The following is a 26,111-nucleotide window of genomic DNA, read 5'->3' on the forward strand; positions in this document are numbered from 1 at the left end:
ATATCCAAACTCTTTGGTTATTTTTTAGCGTGATGCTAATGGTCTAATCAGATTCAATGGATTATGCTAAGCTATGCTAAAAGTGCCAGACCCAGAGATCAGCTGAATGGATTCCAAAACAATAAAAATAAAATGTTTAACTCTAGGGGAGCTGGGAATGAGAATATTTTCAAAAAAAGTGGAGTGTCCCTTTAAATTATAGTAGCAGATAGCTGTGTTTATATTTTCAAGAATAAGTCAAAACATTCAGAAAGTCTGTAATAATGTCCATGGGACACACACAGAAAACAAAACAAAAATCAGTGCATTTCAGAACCTGATTCATTATATTTAAAAAGCAGAGATTGGAATAACCCAAGCAGAGGAAAGACACAGAAAAGTATTTTTCTCTCAGGACAGGTAGTTGATTTTATATTTCATTCAGAGCTTTGAATTTAATTGCTGTATATAGTGTGATATATATTTACAAATGTACTATTACAGTGATGCAACTTTCAAATGTATCATTATTATCTACATTGCCTATTGTAGTGAGAACACATTTTACTCTATATGTAGTCTATCTACTGTGAAGTTTTTACAAGATGATACGAGAATAATGCACCTTCCTAACCTGAGACAGATCTCTGAATGAGACGGGAGGTAATGGATCTCTGTAAATGAACAAGAAAATCAGTAATGCAATGGAATAAAATCAGCAAACCTAGTTCATGTTATTTGTAAATGGTAGCTGATTCCTATCTAAATTTGTCAATTTATTCACAAATACATTTCTGTTATTATTGATCTATTCTTTATGTAAACTATTCATTACGATGGATTATAATCAATGTATGGTCACATAAATACACCAATAGCTGCACGAAGTACACATAAATTGACCAAAAGTTGAAACGTTCCTGATTTTGCCAAGTAAGAGATGTTTTTTGGGTCAAACATTATTGTTGACCCTGGGATAACTCTCCAATCACCCAATCAGATCAGAGGAATAAGTCTACTACAATTAATGTATACATCATTGTTTTTAATCAATCATTTCCCTCTGATTTTAAAGATATACATCATTATGGTCAGGAATTTGGGTTTGTCTGACAAATGATGTTGACCCTGAAACATCTCTAACTGGCAAAATGAGGTTGAGCAATAGCATCAGTAAGACATTCATGAGGAAGATTATTACCCTTAACTCTACTGATACATGAATATACTATCCACTTAATGTACAAGACACCTCAATAGGAGAGAATAGATCCAAAACAGTACTTTGGCTATTATTCATGTGGTTTATCAGACTTCCTGTTTATTTGCTTTAACTCAAGCAGACCTAATTCTTGATGACGGAAGCGGATAAGATGATTCCTGTTATGACATCACGGCTTCAATGTTATAGACCTGAACAAGTCAACGAATGTTGGAAAAATGCCCTCAGTAGTATCCACATGAATGCAGTTTGAAGAGATTATCTGGGTCACAGCAACTGGAAGACTTGTGATACATACTGTACAGTGCAGGAAGATATAAAGAGTCATTTTAGATAACTGTTGCAACAAGATCACAGACAGTTGAACAAAATGAATGCATTCCAGAGATAATAAACGAGATGAGTTTGTGAAAATGGCTGATTCTCATTCTCATGAAATGCGTTGTGCAATACATGCGTCAAATTCCAATTTTGCATGCATATGATACGCCAGTCCTTACCGTTCACTTATACGGTGTTGTTTTATTTATCGTTTTCCTTTTTTTGTTTTTTACCATTGTCGCTTGGGTTTGGGGTTATAGCAAGTTTTTGTTACATAAGATGACATCCTAACCCAAACACGAATTCTAACCCCAACTTCATGGTTTAAAAATAGACAAAACCTATATATTAAATATATATATATTATAAAAACATATTAAATGACATCCTACCAAATCTAACCCCAAACCAAAGCGACAATGGTTTAAAAAACATAATACAAATGAGAAACCAATAAATAAAATGACACGAAAAGATGTGCCGTGCAAGTGAACGGGAAGGACTGGCGTATCATATGCACGCAAAATTGGAATTTGCCGTATGTATTGTACGATTTTTCAACTGCACGCTATTTCATGAGAATGATTTTAACATCCATATAGCGGTCACACTTTAAAAATATGCAGCATTTTTGTCAAATCAGCATATATTTTTATGTTACTTTAACTTAAAAAAATAAGTTAAACAATTTCAACTTGATTTTAGCTATGTCAACTTTTCACAAGCCAAACCTAAAATAGTAGGTTGCAAATTCAAGTTGTTTGAACTTTTTTAAGTTCACCTGCAATTATGTTAAACATTGTAAAAATAATAGATGAACTTGTAAGGAGCTGTAAGGACCTTAAGGGATAGTTCACCCAAAAATTAAAATTCTTTCATCATTTACTCACTCTCATGTTGTTACAAACCTGTATAAATTTCTTTGTTCTGATGAAAACAAAGGAAGAAATTTTGAGAAGTGTTTGTACCCAAACCGTTTGTGGACCCCGTTCACTTACATAGTAGGAAAAATGAATACTATGAAAGTAAATGGGGTCCACAAACGGTTTGGTTACAAACGTTTCTCAAAATATCTTCCTTCGTTTTCATCAGAACAACTAAATTTATACAGGTTTGTAACAACATGAGAGTGAGTAAATGATGACAGAATTTATTTTTGGGTGAACTACCCCTTTAAGAAAAATAAATGTTTGGATGATATTTCCTTTTAAATGTAAATTAAAACTACATTACAAAATTTTGGGTCCCTATTTCCAAGAAGAAAAAAATGATAGCATTTGATTAACAATTGCCTTTAAATATCTTGCTGTAATACTCTGTCAGGTGCATGTCAGTTATCAAATAATGCTTAGGCTCACAGAGGGTTGCTGGTGGGTGGTTTTTCTTCGAAGGAAAATAGTCCTAGTTAATAATGCTCTCCTGATTAATGTTTGGAAATGTATGAGACAAACACTCGCGATCCTGTTGTATATTTATAAAATGAAAACGAATTAACAAGAAATGTATGTTCCCAATATTTGCCTGAGATGGCAAAACTGTAGAGTCAGGGGTGAGATGATCAGGAAAATAATGTGATCATGTGAGCATCTTCTTTTCCGGTGAGAATCCACATGATGTGAAATGTAATTTGAGGATGATAGACAAAATTTGCAAAAGAGAGAAAGAAAGGTGGAAAAACGGGGTGACTCATCTAGGGAAGGTCTGTATTCGGGAGGGTGACGGTGGACTAGAGGCCGGTCGATGGAGGGGCGACTGGGTGGGAGACATTCGAGGGCTCAACTCGCCCGTCTGCAGACGCCACATAAGCTCTTCATTGGTGCGACTCAGTCGCTTCTTCTCATTGCTCTCCTTCTCCACATACACCTGCAGATTTGCGTTTTCCTCTGAAAGTTGCCTGATAAGAGTAGAAAAATCAACTGTTTAGCATAATGCTAGGTGCCCCTACAAACAGCCTCTTAGCCATCCCAAAAAATTAAACCATTACCTAGTATTAGTATAATATACTGTAATATAATGCGTTCTCAGTTCACAACATAGGGGAACCCCAAAAACCTGAAGTTTTTATTATTTAATTTTATGTTTGAAAATGTATGGGTAATGTTAACACATTTGAGGGGGGTTGTAACCATTTGATATGTACAGTAAGTGGACTACCAACAACACAATATTGTTTCAGCATTAGCAATCTAAAACGGTGAACCATGTAAATCTAGTCTCCTTCCTTTGTGAGCTGGGCATCACATCCTAGGAACTAACATGGATCACATCATACTTATTTAACCTAGCAGAGCAAAATTCATTTACAGTACTTTATCTCCACAGCGCTAACTGGTGTTCCGCAAAGATCTGTACTCGGCCCACTTTTTATCTTACTTCACACTTATGAAGCCATTACCATGGCTTTTCATGTCTTATAAAAATAAAACACTTGTCTATCTTTTCCACCCTGTGACACCCAGATATCAGACTGACTGTGTGTGCGTGCGTGCATGCATGCGTGCCTGTGTATGTTTTTTTCCAGAAAAGGCGCTATACGCCACCATCAAAAGTGAGATAATGGTATGAGCCAAATGGCACGACTCGACACGAATTGTATGTTGATAAAATACTTTCACTTCAAATCCACCTAATCCAGTGTTTCTTTTTCAGCGCAAGGACCACTTTATCTTCCAATTTTTTTCTGAGGACCACCTAACAGAATCCCACTCTAACACTCCCCCAAAAACAACAAAATAGTAAGGATAAGCTAAGTTTAAGTTTAATATGCAAATGTTTCAAGTCAAAAACTAATTTTTTTTAAACAAATGCAATGCTACGTTCAGAAATTATTATATGAATTTTATTTCATCTGAAAAAGTAAATGTGAAATGAGTTGCAGCTTATTATGAACAAAAAACAAAAAAATGTTCCCCTTAATGTCCAAAATCACTGAAATTACAGGGATTTTACACATGAAACGTCTCGGTTACGGATGTAACCCTCGTTCCCTGAAGGAGGGAACGGAGACGTCACGTCGTGACCGACGAATTGGGAACTCGCTTAGAGAGACCAATCTGCTTCGAATACTACTAAAACGCCAATGAACTTGGCATTGAGATATTTGCATAATGCTGGCGCCGCCCCGCCAGGTGCGTATATAAGCAGCAGGTGCAAATAGGGAAATTAGCTTCTTTTTCGCTGAGAAAGCCGGAAAGTGTGACCGGCCGTAACAGCAGGTGGCAGCACCTGTGGCGACGGGACGTGACCGACGAATTGGGAATCCCTACCAAAACGCCACTAGGGGCTGACCTCTTCCAGTGTCTGCGTAAAAGCCCTCCGGTTCCACTTAAGGAGGAGGAGGTAGGTTTTAAGGCAGAAGGCCGGGCACTAGTTGTTCCTTTAACCCCACAGAAGTGCCAGCGACTGGGAAGCGCCCTACCTGAGCGGGATAGGAACGCTGCGGAAGCCACCGCCCCTCTTAAGGGCTAATGGTGGGCGAAAGTCAACCATAGTTGAGGTAAAAATGACAGCCGTGGCTGTGTAAGCAAAGCAGTGCTCTGCTAAGGGAAACGTGGGCTGGTAGGATTAACCCCACGGAATAATACTCACAAAGGAACCCGTTGGGACACAATGTGGAGCCCAAGCCAAACACGTAGGTTCGTAAGAATACAGCTAGTGAAAGGCTGACAGCCAATGCTCCGCAACAAAGGCTGCCAAGGCAGCGGAGGAAGAGCAATTCAAACCATTACGCATTTTTGCTCTGATGGCCTTCCATACTGAAACTCAATTAGGAGCCTCAGTCGGAGGCTGCAAGCCGACTTGCGAGTCTGCTCTCCGTGCCCTCCCTGGTGGGGAAAGAACACGAGAGGATACAGGCTCGATACGAACACTGTAAAATCTAATGAACGTATTAGGTGTCGCCCAACCAGCAGCTCTGCAGATGTCTGTTAGCGAGGAACCACGAGCTAAAGCCCAAGATGAGGCAACGCTCCGTGTGGAGTGCACTCTCAAATTAAAGGGGCAAGGAATACCCTGAAGATTATAAGCCAGGGCGATAGTATCAACTATCCAAAGAGACATCCTCTGCTAGTGACAGCTTTCCCTTTCTGCTGGCCACCATAACAAACAAAGAGCTGGTCTGAGGTCCTGAGGCTTTGCGTGCGAACCACGTAGAGTCGCAGTGCGCGTACGGGGCAAAACAAAGCCATGGTTGGGTCTGCGTCCTCCGGGGGCAGCGCTTGCAAGCTCACCACCTATCTCTGAAGGGAGTGGTGGGAACTTTGGGCACGTAGCCTGGTCTGGGTCTCAGTGAGACAGCAGGACCAAACTAAAAGCACAAAACGTCAACAGAGAATGCATGTAAATCCCCTACTCTCTTCATGGAGGCCAATGCTATCAGGGTCAGAGTTTTCATTGATAAAAACATCAGACTCGTAGACTGCAAAGGCTCAAAAGGGAGACCTGAAGGCTTCAGCACCATGGACAGGTCTCAGGAAAAGAGGGAGGGCGCGAGGGGGTTTAGCCTGCGAGCGCCTCTTAAAATGTAATAATTAAATCATGCTGGCCAACTGATCTGCCGTTGATAAGTGAGTGATGAGCAGAAATAGCGGCGATATCAACTTAAATGGCGGAGGGACAGCCTACCATCTAACCTATGTTGAAGATATAAAAGCACAATGTTAATGGGCATTCTCTGGGGTCCTCGCGTTGCGAAGAGCACCGGGTGACGAAAAAGGTTTCATTAAGCGCGTAAGCCCGTCTTGTGGACGGTGCTCGAACCGCGTCGATGGTGTTAGATACCGCTTGCGATAAATCACCTAAACCTTGCGCGCGCTCAACGACCATACATGGAGATCGCACAGGTCGGGCGCGAGTGCCAATGTGCCCCTTCCTTGAGAAAGAAAGTCCTTCCTCAGGGGAATCCGCCAGGGAGGGCTGTCGCGAGGAGCATTAACAATGAAAACCAATTCTTGGTCGTCCAGTACGGACGATTAATAAAGGCTCTCCTCGTCCTGCCTGACTTTGCACAGTGTCTGCGCAATAAAGCTCACTGGAAGGAATGCGTATTTACGCACCCCCCGCGGCCAGCTGTGTGCCAACGCATCCACGCCGAGGCTGCCCTCGGTTAGTGAATAAAATAGGCGACAGTGGGTATCGTCCGGCGACGCAAACAGATCTATCTACGCACAACCGAACTTCTTCCAAATTAGCTGGACCGTCTGGAGGTGGAGTCGCCATTCGCCGGGGGCGCAGCTCGGGAAGCGCGTCTGCCGCTGTACTGAGCGAACCCGGAATGTAAATGGCACGAAGGGACCTCAGATACTTCTGACTCCAAAGGAGGAGATGACGAGCGAGATGCGACAGGTGACGAGAGCGCAAAACCGCCTTAACGGTAAATAACGCAACAGTCGCAATGTTATTGGTGTCGGCTAATACATCCTTCCCTCGCATCTCCATAGCAGAGCGTACAAGTCCCAGATATACAGCGCACCGCTCGCGGCAGTTGGGGTGCTATGCACACCCCTGAGACTGCAAGCCCGTCATACGTGGCTGATCATCCCGTGCTGAGGGCATTGCAATATAGAATGCCAGGAGACCCCTCAGGGGCATATCTTCTATCGGAAATGCCGGGTCTACCACGGGGAAAAATTTAAATGACACGCAGGTGCAATATTTACACGGTGTATGTCAGTGTGCCACGCTCTCCTCGAGACTCGATCGTAAGCCAACGCTGAAGCGGTCTCATATGAAGCAGCTCGGGCGGCCACCAGGCTGCGCCAGCATGCTGTCATATGTCCAGGAGCTTCTGAAATTGTTTCAGAGGGACCGCGTACTTCCCTCGAATTAAACCGAGGCAAGTCAGAACTGACTGGTTGCGCGCTCTTGTTAAACACGCCAATTAGTCGATCGAGTCTTATTTCCATACTGAGAAAAAGGATCCTCTGCACGGGGCGAAGTTGCTCTTTCCCAGTTGACCTGAAGACTTAAACGAGCGAGATGCCGAAGCATTAACTCTCTGAGTTCGCGCACGTCTGCCAAGAACGGGCTATTATAAGTCGACGTAGAAAAAAGCAGAATGCGAACAACGCTCTCTCTCTGACATTTTAATGCCGTGACTAGCACATGGAGACACGGAGAGAGAGAGACAGCTCGAATGGTGTACTTAGTATTAATATGCCCACCCCACGACGCAGAGCGAAAAAACGGTCTAAAGCGAGGGGAGATGGACACATAAAGTACACGTCTTACAGGTCTAAGGCTGCAAACCGATCTGAATATTGAAATACGAGCCTCGGCGTTATCATCCAAAAAGAACACCTTCGTAGAGCCGGTGCGTAAATCAAATCGATCGTAACCCGCCGCGTATTTTGGGTACTATGAGATAAAGGCTGGAAAAACCCTATCATCATCATCATCTCGGTAAGAGGGACCGGCTCGAACATCCTTCGCCAACAGGATATCGACTTTTGCACGCAGTACATGTGCATCGGACGCTTTCACCACAGTGAAACGAAAGCCCGAATTTGGGGTGTGACGGATTCGTAACCGAGGCGGATCGTGCGTAAAACCCAACGAAACGGGCTGGGAACTGAAGCCAAGCACCCAGGCACCGTACGAGGAGAAATAACGACACTACCGAAGTACCCGCGGTGGGGCAGCGAAGCGAGACAGGTGGGACTGCCGGTGCGTCTGCTGTGACAGCATAAACATCTACAGTATGTGTGTGTGACACTGACCTGAGCCCGCTGAGGGTAACGGTCGTCTGGTCTCCTCTACGGAGAGCGCAGACTCCGATGAGGGTGCTGGTGGTCCGGTCTCCTCAGCGGAGAGCTCGGACTCCTCAGGTCACCCGCTGGCGATAGAGGAGAGGTAGGGGAGCTGGTGTGAACCCGCTCACGGCTCTCTCGATCCTCCGGAGACCTAGAGAGGGAAGAGGAATGCACTCTTATGTGTGGTTAAGTGGGTACCGGCCGAACAGCCGGTGGAACATATGCAAGCCAAGGATTTTCCACCCGACCCTCTATCGGGGGAAGGAGCTCCATCTCCTGAAGAGTGATCCTCTGCCAATCCGGGTCGCCCTTCACTGGCCACTTAAACTCCCGAATTTCACGGGAAGCGGCTAAGCGGGCGGGGCGAGCTGCTGACGACCGGTTCCCCTGCGCTGCCGAGATGGGGTCCGAGGAGGGGAACGGAGGTGGTCGCCGCAGGACGCCGACGGCGAGAGGCAGACTGAGGAGCCGGCGTGGTGGACCAAGGGCAGCTCTCTTCCGCCGGGGCATGACCTAGGAGATCGCCTCAGTCTGCGCAGCGGAGCTGTTACGAATCCCCTGGCTCGCCGAAGAGGCCGGTCTGTGAGACAGGAGCATTCAAGTTGTTCTCGTCTGCGTCCGTCATGTCAGCCAGACACAGCCAAAGGTGGCAATCTTGAACCACTGAGGTGGACATCGTACGACTGAAGGTCGCGGCCTCCCTGGTAAATCCTTGGTGAGCCTGCAGCAACGTTATTACGTGCAGGGCTGAAGCCGCCTCTCCGGCATGCCTGATGGGCAGCGTCCGTAACCGGACGACTGTCTACAAACACGGGAGGGAAGGGTTGGGTGGTCCCTCCAGGAACGCATCCCGCTCCACTGAAGGGGTCCCCGCCCTTAGCGGCTCCGTTGGTGAGGGAGGTGAGGGGTGAAAGCTGAACGGCCGGACGGCCGCAAATCACGTCAGCTCTTCGGCACAGGAGGAGAGGACCGAGAGGCCCGAGCAGCTCCGAAGTACCAATCATGTGGGTGGGACGGTTCGGGCGGAGAGGAGTTAACCTTTCCAACTCTACCGTCTCCGCCGCTCGAGCGGGCACGGCCGCCATCTCCGGAATGACTCTGCCTCGGAGGAAAAATGGACACCCCTCTGATGCTGCAGAAGTGACGGGACCAGAAGGAGGTCCAATGGATTCGGCAGACATCGTAGAACACGACTCTGCAGTCTCCACCGGAGCCTCGACCGGCTGAGGATGAGAAGGCCGGTAGGTGGAGGACGCATCCTCCGTCCTACTCAGCGTAGTGACGCGAAGGGCGCCCTGCGAGCGCTTGACAGCCGCACCATGGCGGCGTCAGCACTGCAAAGGCGCGGACAGCGTTCCCGTAGAAACGACAGTCGTCTCCGCAATCCAAGAGGGTTATGCTCTCACAGAGAGAACAGAAACTCTCCACGAACGCAGCCCCGGACGGAGTGCTCGATGCCTGAGCACGAAGACAGCGCTCGTGACCGTCACTGGAACCCTTATACTTCTCGCATCCAAGATCGCACGGGCGAAAAGCTATCCTGAAAAGGACGCTGATCTCCGCATATACGAGAGAGTGGCTGCCTTTAACAAGGCACAAAGCTCTCTCGTATCACTCTTTTAGGGAAATTCACTCAGATGCTTAGTTGATGAGCGCACAGGAAGGCAACGCACACACTAAACTCAAAACAATAAACAGATGTAGAGCCGTGGAATAAGCGAAGCGTCCGCTGTGATACTGCTAGTTCAACCAACTTCAGCAATCAAATCCCAACAGAGTAAAGTAGCTTCTCAGTAGCAGATACTGCCGGCTTTCGAAGCGATAAAAAGCTAATTTCCCTATTTGCACCTGCTGCTTATATACGCACCTGGCGGGGCGGCGCCAGCATTATGCAAATATCTCAATGCCAAGTTCATTGGCGTTTTAGTAGTATTCGAAGCAGATTGGTCTCTCTAAGCGAGTTCCCAATTCGTCGGTCACGACGTGACGTCGTAGTGACCGACTGAAAGGGAACAAAAACTATTACATTTCAAAACTAATAGATCTGTGAATTTTAGCTGCTCTCAGTTGACGCTTGATCTTTTATTTTGACTCCTCTTTGGTTTAGCCAACCGATCCATTTTTACGTTATTAAAACAGAAAGGCAAGAACTGATATCACAGTTTCGCAAGTGCATTAAAAATCTACATAAATAAGTGACGATTGTATAAACACTTGCCTAGTTTGGGTCATCTTTTGGCGGACCACTGGAGGGGTTTGGCGGACAACACTTTGAGAATTACTGACCTAATCCCATCCTCAGGCCGTTCAGAAATACGGGTTTGTTGGCAGAATCCATTGAAAGTCTGACAATTTAATCAGCTCACTCATAAAGGAATCAACGAATCTGCGGAGTCACATTATATCTGGCCAAATAAGTCAAATCCTCTTATCTGCTCTCTTATGATTACTGCACCCTTGTTATTAGTGGGCCTCCTAGTATGTACAAATTTTCTCTTCTAGATGTGTTCAGCTCAATCGATATAGTGCTAGCATCACACAGGTCATAGGTTTGATCCCCCACAGAACAAACAGACTGACAAATGTATGCACTTTAAGACCACTTTGGTTGCTATATCTCAAACTAATGCTTTGTTTCCATTCGTCTTGCATGATAACCTACACACTGCAGTTGTTATATTGTAGCTTTAGAAGTATACCGTATTTCAAAACGTGATTAATACAGACCTGGACATAGCAAGGTTGCGGTCAATCCTGTCCTTTAGATCTTCATTTTGCTGCTGTAGCACCTGAATACGCTCCTCCAACAGGACATTCTTTTGGGCCTGTGCAAAACAATCACAAAAATCATTTCATGACTTGTAGAGGTCTACTAAGTCATTTCTCTTTGTAAGTTCGACATTTAAAAAATATAAAGTAAAAAACAAATCAAAACATGCTTATAATCAGGGTGCGATTTGTGAAAAAAACAGAGGGGGGGATGTTTTCATAGGCGTCGAGTTATTTTGTACCCACCACTAGTTTTTACTTTTTTGACTGTTTTCAGTGGTTATGAAGAGCAATATGAGAGAGAAATTTGGTAATTATTGTCTGACCTAACAAAAATCCATTATAATATTATTATTATTTTTTATATATTTCTAATTAAAATATTTCTAATATTCAGAAATGCGCTCTCCGCTCACGAGCTCTGATCGGAACAAACCCGAACCTCACTGTCTGCTGAACTTGCGCAGAAACATCAAAATATAACCAGCTTTTTAAAATGGTTTTAAAACTTAACATTTAGACTATTTTAGCCCAAATTATGAGCTTATTGACGATTTTTTATCATTCTTGACATAATGCGTCTCTGTCCACAGCACATTTCAAAACATTTTAATTCATAAAAATAAATCATGAGAACATGAACTCATCACTGCATTTGCAGGAATTGTAAAATCTTTTTTCTTATTAACTCATGAAGCAGCCTTACGCAATATTTTTATTCTAATAGCTTATCTTTCCCCACACATATGAGCTGTGATCATGCACAACGAAAAAACACGCAAGAATTAAATCTTGAATGGCAAAACTGTATGGCACAATGTAGTGTCAACTTAAACATAAATATGAACAATGTATTTATTGCAAAGTTAAACCATTACAGTAGAAACAGTTTTACTGCTGCTTTTAAAGTAATAATATTAACTTTACACCGCAATGCGGAGCTACAGTGAAATGATAGAAAAGACAGATGCATTATGTGTTAGTCACTTAGCCTCATTTGCGCAAACTGGACGCGCCCGCGCCCGCGCCTCGCTAAACACCTCATCTGCGTGTAACTTCGGCCATTCTCAGTGGTGTGACTGGGACACTTACTCTGCTTGTCATCATAAACAGATAATCAGATTGTGATGTTTATTCCCGCTTTATTAATATGCGGATGAATATGCTGCCTTCCACCGTTTCGACACACAGCTCCATAACCATCTCGCATGTGTTGATAGGCTACTCGTGAGGTGTAACCGGGTCTGTAACCAATCAGATAGCGCCGTGGGCCGGACATTGAGCAAGTCTGCAGAGTGGTGAATACAGAGAGGCTGCGCGCGGCAGCTGTATCAGAGCCAGCCAAAGCAGCGCATTTTAAAACAAAATTGACTTTATTCAAACCACGGATCAGTGATATGTTTTGTGATCCGTCTCGCCACTAGTGTAGTAGCACTGATCACTTTGAGGGGGGGATAAATTTATCCCCACCGGGGATAAAAATAATTAAGCAGAGGCAGGGATACATTGACCAGAAAGGGGGAAATCCCACGCATCCCCCCCGGCAAATCGCACCCTGCTTATAATGATTAAAGGGTCACTCCACTTTTGAAAAAAAAGCTTTTTTCAGCTCCCCTAGAGTTAAACATTTGATTTTTACAGTTTTGGAATCAATTTAGCCAATCTCTGGTCTGGCTGTATCACTTTTAGCATAGCTTAGCACAATCCATTGAATCTGATTAGACCATTAGCATCGCACTCAAAAAACACCAAAGAGTTTCCAATGTAACCAATGATATTACGCAGTACCCGAAAATAGTCCCATTAAAAGTTACCAAAGAGACATGAGCCATGTTACGGCAGCAAAGTCCTTGATTATTACGCCAGAATATAGTGCCTAGCCATATTAGCCTAGAAAATTGCAACTTTTAATTTTCCATCGGTCTTAGTACACAATGTAACTACAGAATAATAAAGTTTTAAATAGTAAAAATATTGAAACTCTTTGGTTATTTTTGAGCGCGATGCTAATGGTCTAGTTAGATTCAATGGATTAAGCTAAGCTATGCTAAGCTTTGTTTTTTTTTTAAATCGCATTGTAACTGAATAATGCTTTTGCTTGATGCGCTCCAGGTGTCAGTAACTACAAACTGACTCCATCGGCTAGTATAACTTATTTACCATTTTTTCGAGCTCTGAAATCTTGAGTTCTTGTTCGTGAATCTGTTGGTTTTTCATCTCCAGGACTTCCTTAAGACTTTTGAGGTCCTCCTCGATATGCTGATAGGGTGCGAGTGCATCCTGAACATAAACAAAAATACCAAAAATTGAGAGATGCAAACTACTACACATAAAAAATGTCACTTACAAAAAAATCTACACTCAAAATACTTAGATAGAAACTGGAAAAAAGTAATTATGAATAAGCATACGTTAAAAGGGTTTATTACTACGGGTCCATTGAATGCTTGAATCTGATTGGCTGATGAACGTTCTGAGGTGTGCAATAATTTTCTGGGAAACGCATGGCGAACGTAGTTCCAGGCAGCTCTCTCGACCGCATTACAGTTCCATATCACTTCTCATAGTTAACTGGTATAACAGACTAACAAAAACAACAGACGATTTTGCGAAGCAATAACAGCGATGTTTAGAAACGCACAGAGTTAGCCTTGTTCACACAATATCTCTCTTGCTCGCTCGCCCTCTCTCTTTTTTTCTTTCTCTCTCTGTGTCTCTGTCGTTCTTGCTCTCTTTTTAATAACTTGATTAATAACTGCATTAGAACGCTATCAATTGATCAAGCCTCCATTGCCAGCTTTAAAATGACTTTTGGATCAATCAAAAGAGCCATTGGATGAGATGCAGAAAAAATAGTCCTACTCACAATAGCGATTTAAGTACAAAAACAGACAAATCCTTTTAAATATATCGTGTGATCCATGTCTTGAGGTGTGGTAACCGTAGTGTAAGCGGAATAATTGACTCTTGAATTATTGAAAAATAATGCACACCGCTTTCCGTCGTGGCTGCATTACCACCTCGGGTGTGCATTATTTTTCTAATAATTTAATGGCCCGTTGTCAATTATTCCTTACGTATATGCTTTTGTTGCATTTTTCCTGAAACCCAGATATTGAATGTTATTCAAGGCTTCAAAAAACAGTTGTATTTTTAAATTTTACATAACCACCATTCACCCTCTCTCTGACCCTTAGATTTAACTAGCTGTTTATTTGCTACATTGCACATTTAAGAAATGTAGGGTTTACTTACAGCTTGCGTCTGCGCAAACACTTATTTTGCCGTAAAAATACTACTATCAGGATTTTACAAACATGCAGATTTAATATAAATTAAATAATTTTCAGATGCAAAATTTATGGTACACGGAAAAAAATTATTCATTCAATTTACTACATTTTTTTAAGGTAAGTGGTTGCAATCAATTTATTTAAGCTACATTTAAACAAAAGTTTTTTGTTTTGCCTTTCTAATTTTTTTTGTTTAAATGTAGCTTTAATAAATTGATTGCAACCACTTACCTTAAAAAATTGAGTAAATTAAATTCATAATTTTTTTCAGTGTAGGAGAGTATTTTAATTAATCATGCAAAGTGATTTACTAGTTACAAAGTTTGCACTTGTCAATTTACTGGAATTTGCATCATTAGAAAAAAATCACGTCTTAAATCCTATGCTAATTTGCGCTGCTTTCGGCAGATTGCGTTGGTTGTTGTAGAAATGAGATTTTTGCGCCTGTGTTCTTTAATGTGTGCCTTATCAGTAAATCACACGCAGTAATTTCCACTGCATTGACACTTTTTTAAAATTGCGCTCTCATGCTAATTTACCATGTTTAGTAAATCCGCTCTTTATACTGTAAGTGTTAGACAATGGATTCCAAAAGTCTGCTGTCAAGTTTTTTTTATACTTATTTATTTACCTGTATCAGAAAAAAATGTTTTAAAATTTGGTATGTCCCTCTTTTGTCTGAATTCATGTCTCATTTAGCCAACCCCAACCCACTATACACAAAGACAGAAAAAAGCTGAAAGCAGAAATATTACCACTATCTGCTCATCTGTGCTTCTGCGTAGAGCTTCTTCAAAACGTTTGGCCCGGTCTCTCAGAGAGCGGTTCTGAAATGTCAGTGTGTCCACCTGATCCTGAAGAGACCACACAAACACCCATTCACCAGAAGCCATAAAGAGACAAAAATTGTGTTGTTTTGGACTCAAAAGTGACAACAAACCTGCAGTGAGAGTCTTAGCTTCTCAAATTCCTCTTCCATTGATTTCTTCTGTTGTTCATGTGCCATCCTGAGGTCTATCAATACAATTGCTTGTGTTAGTATAAACATACAGTGGATGATGATGAATAAACAAACAGATCCGATTCTAACCATCTTAAGTGTCTTTTTTCAGAAAATTGTGTGGTAACAGAAGGGATAATAAAAAATAGAAATTGAACTTGTGTTTCCCATGGATATTACTATAACTTATAAACGAAAGCATAATATTACCACAAAACCACAACTTTAAGTTTTTGGATTGTGAAAGGAGAACTCAGGTTTAGACCAAGCAAGTGAACAATATGTGAAAATGGAAAATGCCTTAATAAAACCGGTGCTCAACACAAAAAGTAAAAAAAACCATGAATGTAATAATAAATAATACTGAAAAAAATCTAATAAAAAGTGTTTGAAAATAATGTACGCTTTTAACTCTTTCACCGCCAGCGTTTTAAAAAAAAGTTACCAGCCAGCGCCAGCATTTTTCATGATTTTCACAAAAGTTTAATGCCTTCCAGAAAATGTTCTTCTTTAAATATAAACAAACAATATGTCAAAGAACAGACCCTCTGCTTTCAAACAAAAAACCTGTTTCGTCCTACCTTCATTAGTTCTCTTTTTATCACCTCTTAAATATGGGTAGGTTTCTTGAAAAACACCCAAATCTGAGCAAAAAGCTGAGATAATTCCATTTTTGTGAAGGACTTTTGATAGAGATCAGATTTAGAGCGATCTTTAAAACATACACAGAGTTCTTTCTCTTTCACGTGAGGCGCTACTTCCGGGTTGTATAAGTTGCGGAAGTGCTGATAATAGCGGTATTGCAGAAAGCCAAAATTTCTCGTCAATGGCGGGGAAAGAGTTAATGTTTTTGTCTCCACCTCTGCTTATAGCAGTTGTATATCTGGAAGTGTGTGGAGCAGGACTTACTCTTGACGGTTCTGTTATGTTCCTCCTGTAGAGTGGCCAGTGCCGCAATGTGAGTCACTTCCATCTCTTTGAGGGCTGTCTCATGACTTTCACTCATCTCCTCCACCTTACATTAAAAAACATTTCATTTTTTACAGCATTAAGGGGCATTTAGTGTTACTGCATGTGTATAAAGAACAAAGAAGTGATTGAAAAAACACACTTTCTGCTCTCACCTGTTCCTGGTGTTGGGTGAGGAGAAGCTCCAAGCGGTTCTTCTGCTGCTGCTGAAGTCGCTGTATCTCAGAGCGGTGCTCCTCTACCAGTCTCTCCTGCAAAGCCTTGAGGTCCTTCTGTTGCTCCTCTTGAAGTCCCTTCAGCTCCCGCTCAAAACTCTGCTCCAGCTGGACCTTCTCACCCTGCAGACACTCCCACCTCTGAACACTGACCTCTGGAAAAACAGAAAGAGATACAAGATGGAAAACCTTCAGCAAAACAAGATGAAGCAAATCAGGCTGTGTGTGATGATGCACAACCGTTTTCGGTTTCGTCTAATAACGGCTACCATGAATTTCCATCAGCCAATTACCGTCTATTTCCTTTGAGAATCTAATCACACGTGTTTTCCCAGACATTGTTGCTTACATCTGGTATTAACATGCAAATGCAGCACTAGGGCATAACTACAGTACAGATAGGTAGTTATAGGGTGGTTGTTTTAGTTGCCATTATGTTTCTAATGGTTTTCTAAGTGGCTGCTTAAAGGCCCAACCCAAATATGATACATTTCTTACCTTGCATTTTTACAAAAAGATTGAAATTATGGGTGAATGGAAAGACAAAAATATGTTTTACATATGGAATTTTCTGAGTGGTTGACCTCATGCTTCCATTTGTGAGATATGATATGACTGAGACAACTTACCCACTTCATCCCTGATCCTGGCTAACTGCAGGGATAACTCCCTCTCCTTCACGGCAGCGCTCTCGCTCTAAAACACAAACAACACAAACTGTAATAGCGCACAGTAATCTGTAAATCATATAGTACATTCTAATGATTGCTTACTGAAATCTCCTTTTGACAATAAGATATCCATATGGGACCAATACCATATAATACAATACAAATAGCGTTGTGTATATTTTTCAAATTTTTTGTGCACTACAAAACACCAAGGCTATATTTGAAATAGCACAATAACTTACTCTTAGCATAAAAACATAATATTATACTCTGTCATATCATAAGCAGACCTGGTATACAGAAGTTATACAAAGCGTCTGTGTCTTATGATACAATGCCTTCCATTTTCCACTGCCCAGTTTATGCACAAACTGAATGGATTAAAATGGATTAAATTGCAAAAACAGGTAACATGCAGTAACCATAATGAAAGTGTAACAGGGATCGAAATGATTACTTCTTATGTTTTACATACAGAAGAAATGTAACCAAATAAAATTCTATTCTGAACATAACCAAGTTTATTAGAATGATACTATGATTAAACTATAAATATGATACATTTATAGGCCTTTTCCCGGACAGGGTTTAGATTAATCCACGACTAAGCCTTAGGACATTAAAGGGGCAGTAAAATCAAAAACTCAATTTTAACTTGATATTCTGTTATATAAGAGGTCATCATACTTAAATGAACATCCTGCAAGCTTCAGAACTGAAAATGTCCTCTTTACTGAAATTACTTTTGTAGCCCCGCCCACAGCGTTGCGTGACACACATGTGGGCCAGGGGCAAAGCAAACCATGCAGTGCCTCAACAATCAGTAAACATGTCAAGTTACATTGCCAAATGTAACCAAAATTAAATACATTTTTCCTGAGAGACCTTTATTTTGACGCAGTGATCTGTTATGAGTACCCATGGAAACGGAGTGTTCGGTTGTGGAAGAATCGTCTATGTGAAGAACACAGCCGCTGTATAACCTTAACTCAGAGACTCTGAACATAACATTAGGAATGCGTGGTTAAAGTTTGTTTTTAAAGAAGTTCCAGCTTGCGTGGGGAGTGTTTGTTTAGTTTGTGTACCGCGGATTAATTTGTAAAGAAGCCACAAGTTGGTGCTGGATTTGCAGAGAGACTGTGATTAAAAGCACCACTAATATTTTGGATCCTGCAGGAATGAGACAACAGTATCCACAATATTCTTGACGTAAATGCGGGCACCACCATCTTTGAGCTCATATGTGTAAAACTTACAGTGAGCCACTACAGCTACAGTAATGGTAGTCCTATTGCGAGGGATACGAGTCTGCAGTTTTGACTGGCATTTTAATGCTTATTATGAAATCCAGGAGACAGGCATAATTTGTGCAGTTAGGGGTTGCCATATTAGCTGATACGAATGCAGTAAATCTCTTCAAAAAATTTTTTTAACTATAATACACACACAAGAACTGAATGTGTATGTGGCACACGTGCATCTATTAACTGTATTCACACATCCATCCAGTAAAACCTTTAAGTAGACCTCAGACAACAGTATAAAACAATAAAATCGACAGGTTCATTGCAAAACAATGAGACTGATATATGTTAAGATATGTCAATGCAAGATGTTTTTTAAATTAAGGCAGCTTAAACATGCATTTTAGTCTAGGAATATGATAAACCCTGTCCAGTTACAGTATATGACATGCCTCATGATATAATAAACACATTATTCACCTGGCTGTAAATCTATGAGATGCTCATAGGGTAATCTCATGAGTATTACAGCATGAGTCAGCATTTTAAAATAGCAGCGATGAAGGTTTCACCATCTTCTAAAATGTCAGCTGAGATCTCACTGCATTATTCAGTTGCATCACCATAACCGGTAAAGACATTATCTTTATGTTAAATACTGTGAAAGTACTATGGTACAATTATAAAATGGTACAGTTATCAGATGGCAATACCATGATACTGAATGATATCCTAGCTGTCCCTATACCATTTGTATATGACAAGCCAAGGTTTTAAACAAATCGGTGAAAAAGGAACAATATGGTAGTATTATGATAATTTAATAATTTTTTATTTTTTACTGTGCACATTTATAATAATCAATTTACATGTCCTCTCAAATGCCTTTTGCCTAAAATGGACACTCTACTTTTTATGAAAATATGCTAATTTTCCAGCTCTCCTAAACATTTGATTTTTAATGTTTTGAAATCCATTCCGCTGATCTCCGGGTCTGGCGCTGGCACTTTTAGCATAGCTTAGCACAATCCATTGAATCTGATTAGACCATTAGCATCATGCTAAAAAATAACCAAAGAGTTTGGATATTTTTCCTATTTAAATCTTGACTCTTCTGTAGCTAGATCGTGTACTAAGACAATAAAAAAAAAATTTAAGTTGTGATTTTCTAGGCCGATATGACTAGGAACTATACTCTATTTCCGAAATAATAATCAAGGACTTTGCTGCTGTGACATGGCTGCAAGAGGCGCAATGATATTACGCACTGCCCGAAAATAACCCCTGCCATTGAAAGATACTAAGGGGACTATTTTCGGCTGCTGCGTGATATCATTGCGCCTGCAGCCATGTTACATCAGCAAAGTCCTTGATTATTACGCCAGGATAACTACAGAAGAGTGAAGTTTTAAATAGGAAAAATATTTTTGGAAAACTTTGGTTATTTTTGAGCGTGATTCATAAGGACTAATTAGATTGAATGGATAATGCTAAGCTATGCTAAAAGTGGTACCACCAGACCTGGAGATCAGCTGAATGGATTCCAAAACGTTAAAAATCAAATGTTTAACTCTAGGGGAGCTGGAAAATGAGCATATTTTCAAAAAAAAGGGGGAGTGTCCCTTTAACATCAACAAATTTAAGTGATTACTGTATATGATCTATATGTGCACAAACACACATGCTCAAACAAAGCATTGTTTTGAAAGCAACATTTAGGTTTTAGAGAAGAAAATTTATTTATTTTAATGCATATTAACATTGGATGATAATTATACAGTTCATTAAAATCAACAGAATCACTTTTAGAACACAAAACGCCATACAAATGTCAAAAAAGCTGTACCTTATTTACAGTACCTAAACTTATGCTGCTAACATCTTTCCCATAAACAAACAGCATAAACAAACAGCAGGGTCAAGACCCCATGACCCCTCACCCAATCAGATTTCTCTTCAGCTTTCACCTAATTTTACGAATCCCTGGGGAGTCTTTCCATGAATACAAATCCGACTCATTCCTCACCACGGTAACGTCACCTACTTTAATTTCCTGCTGTGGAAGATTTATATTAGTTAAACAGGGCAGTCTCAAGGACTCAGTCCCTACCTAAGAGACAAAACATAAATCTGTAGGGCTTAAGAGTGCCCCATCACACCCATTGCACTAAAACAAAAGATGCTAGAAAGATAAACTTTAATGCTAGTTAAAATATGTAATTCACCTGATTCAAATCATCAGCTTGTTAGCATGAAATAAAGTGCGTGTGTCAGACATTGTAAAGGATCATATACGGTCAGGGGTTTGTTAAAGCACAGAACACACCGCTGGGTTAAAAATCATCCATTTGGGTTGTTGTTACCCAGCACTGGTTTGGAACAACCCAGCATTGGGTCATTTTTGAGAGTATGTACAGTCATTTTAAGCGTTTATATTTGCAATGATTACAACAAAAGCAAAAAATCCCATAAACTCACCAGCAACAAACCAAAATACCGTAGCAAACTTCCAGAACACTGCATAGCAATGCCTACACAACCACTATACATTATTAACCACCTAGCAATGCCATGGTGTCCCCCAGAACACCATAGCAACCACACAGCAACACCCTGGCAACCACCTAGAGCAGTGGTTCCCAAACTTTTTCAGCTTGTGGCCCCCCTTGTGTACGGTGCATTCCTTCTTGGCCCCCCAAAGAAAATTTGTGACAAAAAACTGTTCTAAAACTCAACATTTTAATAAAAAAAAACATTAAATTATACAAAAAAATAGTGCTTTTGGTTAGTAGCCTTATTTGTTTTAGGTTAATGTATTTCATAAAATGTCATAAACTGGGGCCCCCCTGGCACCATCTTCCGGCCCCCAGTTTGAAAACCACTGACCTAGAGCATCCTAGCATTGTGTTGGCGAGTTTTGCACCACTTTACATTTTTTTTAAACTTATTCATTTTTAATTCTTATTAACAATAAACAATTATTTTGTGCTAACTTGCATCTTATTATGTCTCACAGAAAATAATAACACAACAAAAATCAAAGGAAAATAAAAAAAGACATTTGATCCGGTGCATCAAGTGTTAATGGTCAATGGTTGGGTGTGTTCCCTCACTGCGCGAGCACATGCTTCTCTCTTCTAACAACACACGCACATATTTACGATCATATTATCATAAAGTACATTAAAGACCGCAGAAACAGAACGCCCTAATGATTCAGCTTTAGCAAACAAGTCACTGAGCAAGATAGCATCTTATTACACACACAGCCACCCATACTGTTTTACCGTAGTATCCGCACAACATGTAGACAGCATGTGCAGACATAGAGAGAGATTACAGCAACACTGGCCCATGCGATAGGGCTTAATACAGCTTCATAAACACGAACACAGCACAAGAGAAAAGAGACAGAGAGAGAGAAAGAGGAGAAGTGAGCAAGAAAAGGCAAAATCATCCAATAAATGTCCTTACCCTGTGTTTAATGTCATAGCCTAAATAAGGAAACAGCAAGCGGCATGAGACTGCGATTTTACAGATGATTCTTCATACGACCCCCCAAAGCTCTCTCTCTCTCTCTCTCTCTCTCTCTCTCTCTCTCTCTCTCTCTCTCGCTCTTACACACACACACACACACACATATGCAATACTCAGGGATGTTGGGAGGAGGGGTAAATGATGGAGAGATTGTGGAAGATCAATATGCCAAACTACACGCATACATTGTCTGATACAAGTGTCCACTGGGAATGGACACACATCTTTACACAAAGCATCCAATGAAATTGCCGTAAAAGCATTACAGACAAAATACGGTTTAAATAATTATTCCTATAAAAGTGACTCAGTCATAAACTATAATGACGTCGACATCATGTCAAAATTTCATATAATGTATAAGGCAGATTTCATGCACTACATAAAGATTTTAAAACAGGTGATGTACAAAACCAATCCAAAACCATCTAAACCAATTTCAACAAAATTGCATAGATGTTGTTGATACAACAGTCCATTATAAACACCATTATGTCTCCTACCCGGTACTCCTTAAAATAAATAAATTAAAATGAAGTTAACTGTTATATGATATACACTCACTTAAAGGATTATTAGGAACACCTGTTCAATTTCTCATGAATGCAATTATCTAATCAACCAATCACATGGCAGTTGCTTCAATGCATTTAGGGGTGTGGTCCTGGTCAAGACAATCTCCTGAACTGCAAACTGAATGTCAGAATGGGAAAGAAAGGTGATTTAAGCAATTTTGAGCGTGGCATTGTTGGTGCCAGACGGGCCGGTCTAAGTATTTCACAATCTGCTCAGTTACTGGGATTTTCATGCACAACCATTTCTAGGGTTTACAAAGAATGGTGTGAAAAGGGAAAAACATCCAGTATGCGGCAGTCCTGTGGGTGAAAATGGCTTGTTGATGCAAGAGGTCAGAGGAGAATGGGCCGACTGATTCAAGCTGATAGAAGAACAACTTTTACTGAAATAACCACTCGTTACAACCGAGGTATGCAGCAAAGCATTTGTGAAGCCACAACACGCACAACCTTGAGGCGGATGGGCTATAACTGCAGAAGTTGTTGTGTTTGCTTGATGACAACTGTGTTGTAGTTGTGTTCAACTTTTGCCTGCCTGTGTTAAGCATTTATAAAACATGTGCATTGCAGTGTTTTAGTGAGAAGTTTGTGTTTAAAGTTTTGCAAGAGTGCATGATTTGACAAAATGGATCACTATGAATTTGGTTCAGAATTGGGGTTTAGTGTTTTAGTAATTCAAAAAATCGGTAAGACATAAACTAACCAACAAACCAACATTGTTGATATAACATCAGAGGGTTTAAATCTTTACAGAATGAAGAAGAACAATATGCTGTGTGCACTATGTGGCAATAAGCAACCGGTTGCTCGGTCGTGAAAGAAACCCAGTAAGCAGTCAGTAAAGAAACACCTTATGCCCTTTGACCCCTGTGTCTTGATCAAAGCAATGCTTCAAAATGACCTTTCACTATTATTAGTATTCACCAAATGACTGTAGGTGGGATATGTGGGCTGACAAGCAACTGTTCATTTTTATAACATAAGTCATTTTCTTATCAGCATTGCATCGCATGACCTTACATTTCATTACAATTACAAATCTTTTCTGGTATCTGTTCTGCACTGTTATGTTACAAAACTGTTGAGCTACCTTATCATTTTACTGTAATGCATCTTTGCATTAGTCTACTTTTTATGCAAAGTCTGAAAATACTGTATGAGCATCATCGTCCCTCATGGAAATCATGGATTGTACAATCCCAGAATGCTGAGATGACGGCATTAAAGCAGCATTGCATAGCATCGATTAAATGGCTTCACCTTAAGAAAAATGGACTTAAGAAAAATATCTGTGCTATGAATTTATGTTGTACTTTAGTTGAGCAACATGTTAACATCAGACTGAAATCTATTGTAAGCATTAGTGCTTCTTAGCGCATTACACATGAGAAAAGCTATTTCAGTCAGTGTTAAAAGATTTGCTGCCTTTGTAAAGTGTTTTTACACTGACTGAAATAGATTTTCTGGTGTGTAATGCACTAATTCAGTCACTTGTAAACTGGTAATGATGTTGAATTAGAAAAGGCTGCCTATGTTATCCTTCTCTGTGCATTGTCTTTGATTCACTCATTAGCATAATCATTAATGAGTTTATGAGATATAATAATAATAAAACACCATTTTTGACAAAAAATTTCCTTACGACCCTCACCTTGACAACAGTTGGTTAAAAGTATCATTCACAAAAAAGCTATTTTTATTCATTCCTTTCATCTACAGTGAATTAAATGACAAAAACTTTCATTAAAAATAAGCTGTGTTTATGGACAATGTGTGCCTCTGCAGTTTTAAGGTTATTTCTTGATGCTGAATTCACACTTAATAAACTAGTAACTTATAGCATCATGCAATATGAAATGTTTTTAAACACAAATTACCTTCCGGCAGAAGTGTTGTGTAGTAATGACGAACACATCCAGACAGCGTGAGGATCTCCTGAGCTCATCCTGCAGTGTGATCAGTTTCTGGGCCTGATCTATACACCTCTCTCTCAGCTTCTGTACCATCAGTCGCTCCCTCTCAGCATCCACACCCTCCACACGACCACCCAGACGAGCCACACATGACTTCTGACGCACTGACAAAATAAAGAAAAATGAAATTCCTTACAGATTTGGTACAAACTTTTTGGCAGAAATTTGGTTTGTGGAATGGGGAACATCACAAAACCATGCCAGAGTTACATTTAACCAACCTAAAAAAAACTATGCATAAGGAAAATTTTATTTATTTGAAAAATGCCATTATTTATTATAAAGCAACTTCTCAGTGCTATGTAATACAGAACAATAATAAAAATCTTTGATTGTGTAGATGTTTATTTAAGATATAATCTAAATAATTATAGAAAAACTACCAAACTTTGAATACAAAATTACTAAAATTTAAATATTTAAGTCAGTGAATCCTCTATTAGCACTAGTAGAGGGAATTTCTAGCAGGTTTCCTAATGGAAGGCTTGAGTCATCACAGTGTTGCTATGACAACCACGAGCAGCCTCATCTCAGTTAATGAGGTCTTAAAAATGAAAGTGGGAAAAGCAACAGCAGCCAGGCAGAAAAAGACATTAAACTAATACAGGAGACACTCACCAGGGGACTGAGGTTTGGGAGAGACCACTGCAAACCTCTTCGGGGACGACACAATGGGCCGTATGATTTCATCTCTCTGAAATTCTTTTCTAGAGGCTGAGTGAGAAACAAAAGTACTTTAATGTTAAAAATATATAATAATAATATTATATTAAAGAAAATAAGCATACATATACAATATTGATACAAGACATACATTTAAACAGCCAAAAAAAAACAACCCCTTTAGACAAAAGTAAATGCTACACTGCAAAAAATGATTTTCAAGAATTTTTTTTTTTTGTATTTTTGTCTTGTTTTCAGTAAAAAATATCTAAAAATTCTTAAAATAAGATGCTTTTTCTTGATAAGCAAAACGACCCAAGAAAATAAGTCTAGTTTTTAGACCAAAATATCACATTTAAGTGATTTTGTGCATAAAACAAGCAAAAAAATCTGCCAATGGGCTAAGCATAAAAAAAATCATAAATCATCACGTTTTATGCACAAAATCACTTAAATTTGATATTTTTGGTCTAAAAACTAGACTTATTTTTTTCTTGAAAATAATTTTTTGCAGTGTAGTGTCAAAGGTGACCATTAGGTGGCGTACTTGGTTCACTAGTTTTTGTTTTGCTTGTAGTGTTAAATAATAATCATCAATGATGCAATGCATAAATCAGCCACAAAATGGCTCAACAATCTCAAGTTTTGGGTGTTTCGATTCAAAAATGCTATATCTAACAATAATCTCTTTTGTCATTTTTGAAATATTTGCTTAATGCCCCCAACTGTTCAGCTGTCATGCAAAGCATTTTGCCACTTGAAATGTTTTGCCAAAGATTTAAAATGTGCATACATTTTCCTCAACACATTAATAATTCATATGAATAGAGACTAGCAATATTTGTAGAACATAAGTATATTTGCAGGCTTTTGCAATTGTTGCACATTCAAAACAATGTGCTCTAAAGATTGGATTATGGTTATATTTTTA

At 40.2% G+C, this 26,111-nt stretch overlaps 1 protein-coding gene across 6 annotated transcripts in view; it reads right to left on the minus strand.

Moving 5' to 3' along the window:
• Nucleotides 1–2,634: 2,634 nt before the first annotated feature.
• The window catches only part of mtus2b (microtubule associated tumor suppressor candidate 2b), a 55,834-nt gene continuing 32,357 nt past the window's right edge, over nucleotides 2,635–26,111 (minus strand). For 5 of the 6 annotated variants that reach the window (XM_065281660.2, XM_065281662.2, XM_065281659.2 and 2 more), the window contains 10 exons: nucleotides 25,136–25,231; nucleotides 24,422–24,621; nucleotides 17,147–17,213; nucleotides 16,458–16,672; nucleotides 16,243–16,348; nucleotides 15,274–15,347; nucleotides 15,089–15,187; nucleotides 13,201–13,320; nucleotides 10,999–11,096; nucleotides 2,635–3,416 (listed from right to left, as the gene is read on the minus strand). In XM_065281660.2, the coding sequence (XP_065137732.1) occupies nucleotides 3,209–3,416; nucleotides 10,999–11,096; nucleotides 13,201–13,320; nucleotides 15,089–15,187; nucleotides 15,274–15,347; nucleotides 16,243–16,348; nucleotides 16,458–16,672; nucleotides 17,147–17,213; nucleotides 24,422–24,621; nucleotides 25,136–25,231 (1,283 nt within the window). In that variant the 3' untranslated portion in view covers nucleotides 2,635–3,208. Of the gene's footprint in view, nucleotides 3,417–10,998; nucleotides 11,097–13,200; nucleotides 13,321–15,088; nucleotides 15,188–15,273; nucleotides 15,348–16,242; nucleotides 16,349–16,444; nucleotides 16,673–17,146; nucleotides 17,214–24,421; nucleotides 24,622–25,135; nucleotides 25,232–26,111 lie in introns of those variants that run through there. The other variant, XR_010542904.2, reaches the window with a different exon arrangement.

The sequence above is a fragment of the Paramisgurnus dabryanus genome, chromosome 8 (genome assembly GCF_030506205.2).
Source record: "Paramisgurnus dabryanus chromosome 8, PD_genome_1.1, whole genome shotgun sequence".
Classification (NCBI taxonomy): Eukaryota; Metazoa; Chordata; class Actinopteri; order Cypriniformes; family Cobitidae; genus Paramisgurnus; species Paramisgurnus dabryanus.